This window comes from Crocodylus porosus, unplaced genomic scaffold (genome assembly GCF_001723895.1).
Source record: "Crocodylus porosus isolate Cpor-Errol unplaced genomic scaffold, CroPor_comp1, whole genome shotgun sequence".
NCBI classification, from domain to species: domain Eukaryota; kingdom Metazoa; phylum Chordata; order Crocodylia; family Crocodylidae; genus Crocodylus; species Crocodylus porosus.
Window position 1 is genome coordinate 29,770,292 of NW_017728913.1, and position 3,651 is coordinate 29,773,942.

General features: G+C 37.4%; 1 protein-coding gene across 1 annotated transcript in view; it reads right to left on the bottom strand.

Moving 5' to 3' along the window:
* Positions 1-412: 412 nt before the first annotated feature.
* The window catches only part of AGA (aspartylglucosaminidase), a 21,314-nt gene continuing 18,075 nt past the window's right edge, over positions 413-3,651 (bottom strand). Inside the window, exons 8-9 of the mRNA XM_019534648.1 lie at positions 1,713-1,846; positions 413-737 (exon numbers count right to left, since the gene is read on the bottom strand). Coding sequence (XP_019390193.1) covers positions 637-737; positions 1,713-1,846 — 235 coding nt within the window. The 3' untranslated portion in view covers positions 413-636. The remainder of the gene's footprint in view (positions 738-1,712; positions 1,847-3,651) is intronic.

A 3,651-nucleotide genomic window follows, 5' to 3' on the forward strand; every position in this document is an offset into this window, starting at 1 on the left:
GCAGCAGAGGAAATGCCAGGATGGAGGCTCACAGCAGCAGCGGCATAAGGTGTGGGGCTTGCAGCAGGAAGAATGCTGCTACCACTGCAAGCGTCACAGCTGATGAGGCCAGCAGTGGCAGCAGTATTCTCCCTGCTGCAAGCCCTGCAGACATCAGCTGCATGGCTCAGTAGCACGATCCCAGGCTCCCCCTACACTGGCAGTGTGTGATAGGATCTATCACACATTGGATTGTGCATTAGATCCTAGTGCTCCTTTACCTGCACATCTACAGGGGCCCTCAGAAAACTGGTGTTAATTTCATGAGTTTCCAACACTGCTGTAACAAAAAGTGTTAAACTTGCTTAGCTTCTCTCTAGATAACACCATCTATCTGTCAAAATTTAGAAAGCGCTTGCCAGACTAATAGGTTGCAGGACTGATCAAGTTTATTGACATTATGAAATGGTAGTAAAAACCTGTAGATTTGTACGTGCAATTTCAGCATGCATTTACAGACTCAGCTACTGGTGCAAAAAAAAAAAAAAAAAAAAAGAGTGCAAAACTGAATGACTGTAAAATGCAGTTCAGTAAACCTTATTGGCTTTCTTTTCCTCCTTCGTCTTTATAGCCTAGATGCTGATGGTACAGAAATAATTAAATGCAGTCTACTACTTGCTCAGATGGCTGACTTAGCAAAGGACTGTAAACCATGAAGTGAAACTGTCTGAATCCTGGAATTTTATTGCAGGCAGCACCTGGGAAAAAGGGAAAAAAAATGTATGACTTGCTACATTCTTTTTTGGATTAGTGTACTGGTTGTTGTACCTTATTATCTAGAGACTCAATTATTAATTCTACTACAATAGTGTAATTATCCTTTAACAATCTGTTTAACCCAACATTGAGACTTCTCAAAAAGCCTTTTTACTTTTGAAGTGGAAATACAGTGGAAATACAGTGTCTGTGTCTAGTGTGGTACAATTAATGCCTTTAAAATATAATTCAAAACTTATAATGTAAATTAGCAAAAATATATCTTAATACTGATGAGTGTAATGAGTTCCTTTAACTCTAAATCTCTCAAACACAGAACTGTGGGAAGGAAAAGATCAAAGTACTCCAATAAGCAGCCTAACTCAATAAGTCATATTGATCAGCAAATTGTATTTTCTACTGATCTAAGGGTCCACTAATGAGATACCCAGCACAATGACTGATGTGGAATTGCTTTGAAGCTATGTTAATAGTCACATTCTGACTGCATAATGCCATTCCTCAAAGTAGCCTGAGACTTTTTAACCTTCAAATTAAATCATACATATCTCAATATGACAAACTGCAGTAAATGGCTTCAATTTTGCTAAGACTTTAAGAAATAATCTGTGAAAACCCTACAGATTAGGCTGAAGATGGAAAACCACAGTGTACTGGTAGGGTGCTGTTTAATGCCACATTGAAATCCAAACCGTCTCCCCACTAAAATGCTTGATACTCAAAGCTATGGATGGACAGCATGACTGCATCAGTTAAAAGTAAAAACACAACAAAAAAACAACAAAAAAACCCCCCAAACAAACAAAAACCAAACGAACAACCCGAAAAGCAAACAAACAAACAAAACCCCCCCACATGTTGGGAAGGTTGGAGGATCCTGTTTTAAAATGGATCTGTCTGTTTCATTTGTCTTTGTGACCTGACTTAAGTTGTGCGTGTTGAACAAGAAGACATACCATAACTTCCAGTTGTGTTGGCACAGATAACAGCACCAAAGAACTCTGAAGCATACTTCTGGATTCTAGAAATAACTTTCTGACAGGCTATAGTTGGGTCTATTCCCATCCTCATATACTCCACCGCTTGATAACTAATTTAAAAACAAAACCAGAAATGTTAAAATCAGTCTGACAGAGTATAATCAGAGTAATGAAATACATATTAAAAAAACAAACCCCCCCTCCCAAAAAAAAAAATCACATCCTGAAATATAAATTTAGCCCAGGGACACAAACCAGTATAAGCAATCAGAAACTGACTTCTGTAACACAACAGAAGTTCAGTGCACATAAATTACTTTCAAAATAGCCAAAACTGATTTAAGATAAACCTGGATGGATGTAGTATCAGACTGAACTGATTTAATTTAAATTGGTTTATTGAACTTCTGTCCTAGATCCCCTCCAGATTCAAGTTAACTCACAGTGCCCCAGCATCCCAGGATGCTTTGCACCTACCCCACAAGCCCTTTCCCCTCGCAGGGTAGGTGGGTTAGCCTTGGCTTGAGCTGTCTGCTCCATCTAAACAGGAAGGTGTGCTCTATCTCCCCCTGGCTTCTGGCCTGGGCCACTGTAGGCATGCAGTTGCATTTCCGGAATCAAAAGTGAATGTCTGTTTACTTGCATATTGGTTCAATCTACACAGCTTAGACCAACCTGTGAAGACTGAATCAATTTAGCCTCAGGATTTTTGACTCTCTGTGCTTAGTCCTAAAGATTTGAACTCTAACTCAAAAATCTACAGAATAGCAAAACTCCATGTTGGAGATTAATGAGTTAGTATTACATATCATATTACCACATTTTTGTAAATAATACAAAAGAGAAAGAATGCCAATTAGAACATGAATTAGAAATTGAAGAAACTAAGTTACTGCCAGATTCCTTCTTGTTTGAATTTACGAACTGCCACACCTAAGAATTCTGAATTGCTATTTTGTGTATTATGTTGATTTTACCAGTAATTTCTACAAGTGTTAGGCTGCTGAAAATATCTTAATACTTCACTGAAGATAAAAAGTAAATCTTACTTTTAGGTATCAAAAAACCTTTTAGAGAAGTATGAATAAATCCATGCCTCTCCTTAAAAATGTTGAAGCACAGTAAAACATTCATGTTTTTTCCACAGCTGCAAGGACAAGTACTCATGTGGAAGTGGAATCTGTGATTAAACTGACTTTGCACCTTTGTTTTTTTATTTTTTTAAATGGAGGCCTTTATAAATTGCCACCCCATAGTCTCACCAGAGCTATGGGATTTTTAAATACTTTTTATTCTGAATACAATAAAACTTCCCAAAATATCTACATTTCCTTCATATCCATGGTAACAAGCTTAGCGACACTATGAATAGTTGCTGCATATTGCCTCGCATTTCTGCCATGTCCAAGAAAACAAAGAACATAACTCTGTTGTAATTTGGAACTACACAACATGGAAAACCCCCTCCAAAGATGCGCTTTTAATTCTGTGCAACAACACATCCCTAAAAGGCTGCTATTCTGTACTTTTGCTTTCAGAAACAGAAGACAAATCAAGTCACAATGACATGTTACAATACATTAACACTTCTACATGAATAGTACCCAGCACCAAATCACTTCGGAAGAAGGATCCTCTAATATTCCCAAATTTCCTTAAAAATGTAGCTTCTATGTTAGGGCTGCAAAATTAAGCAAATTTTTGGTATATGAATATAGACCTATATTCTGACATTGTAAATGTATATTTCTTTTCCAGATCAGTCACTTTTCAAAACCAGTATGTACTAGCACAACTATCTGACACTTTTTTTTTCCAATCAATTGCTTTAGGCCTGTGGTTCCCAAACTTTGAAAGATTGTGCACCACTACTTTAAAATGATACAACCTTAAGTATCACCAGTATTTAAGGGGG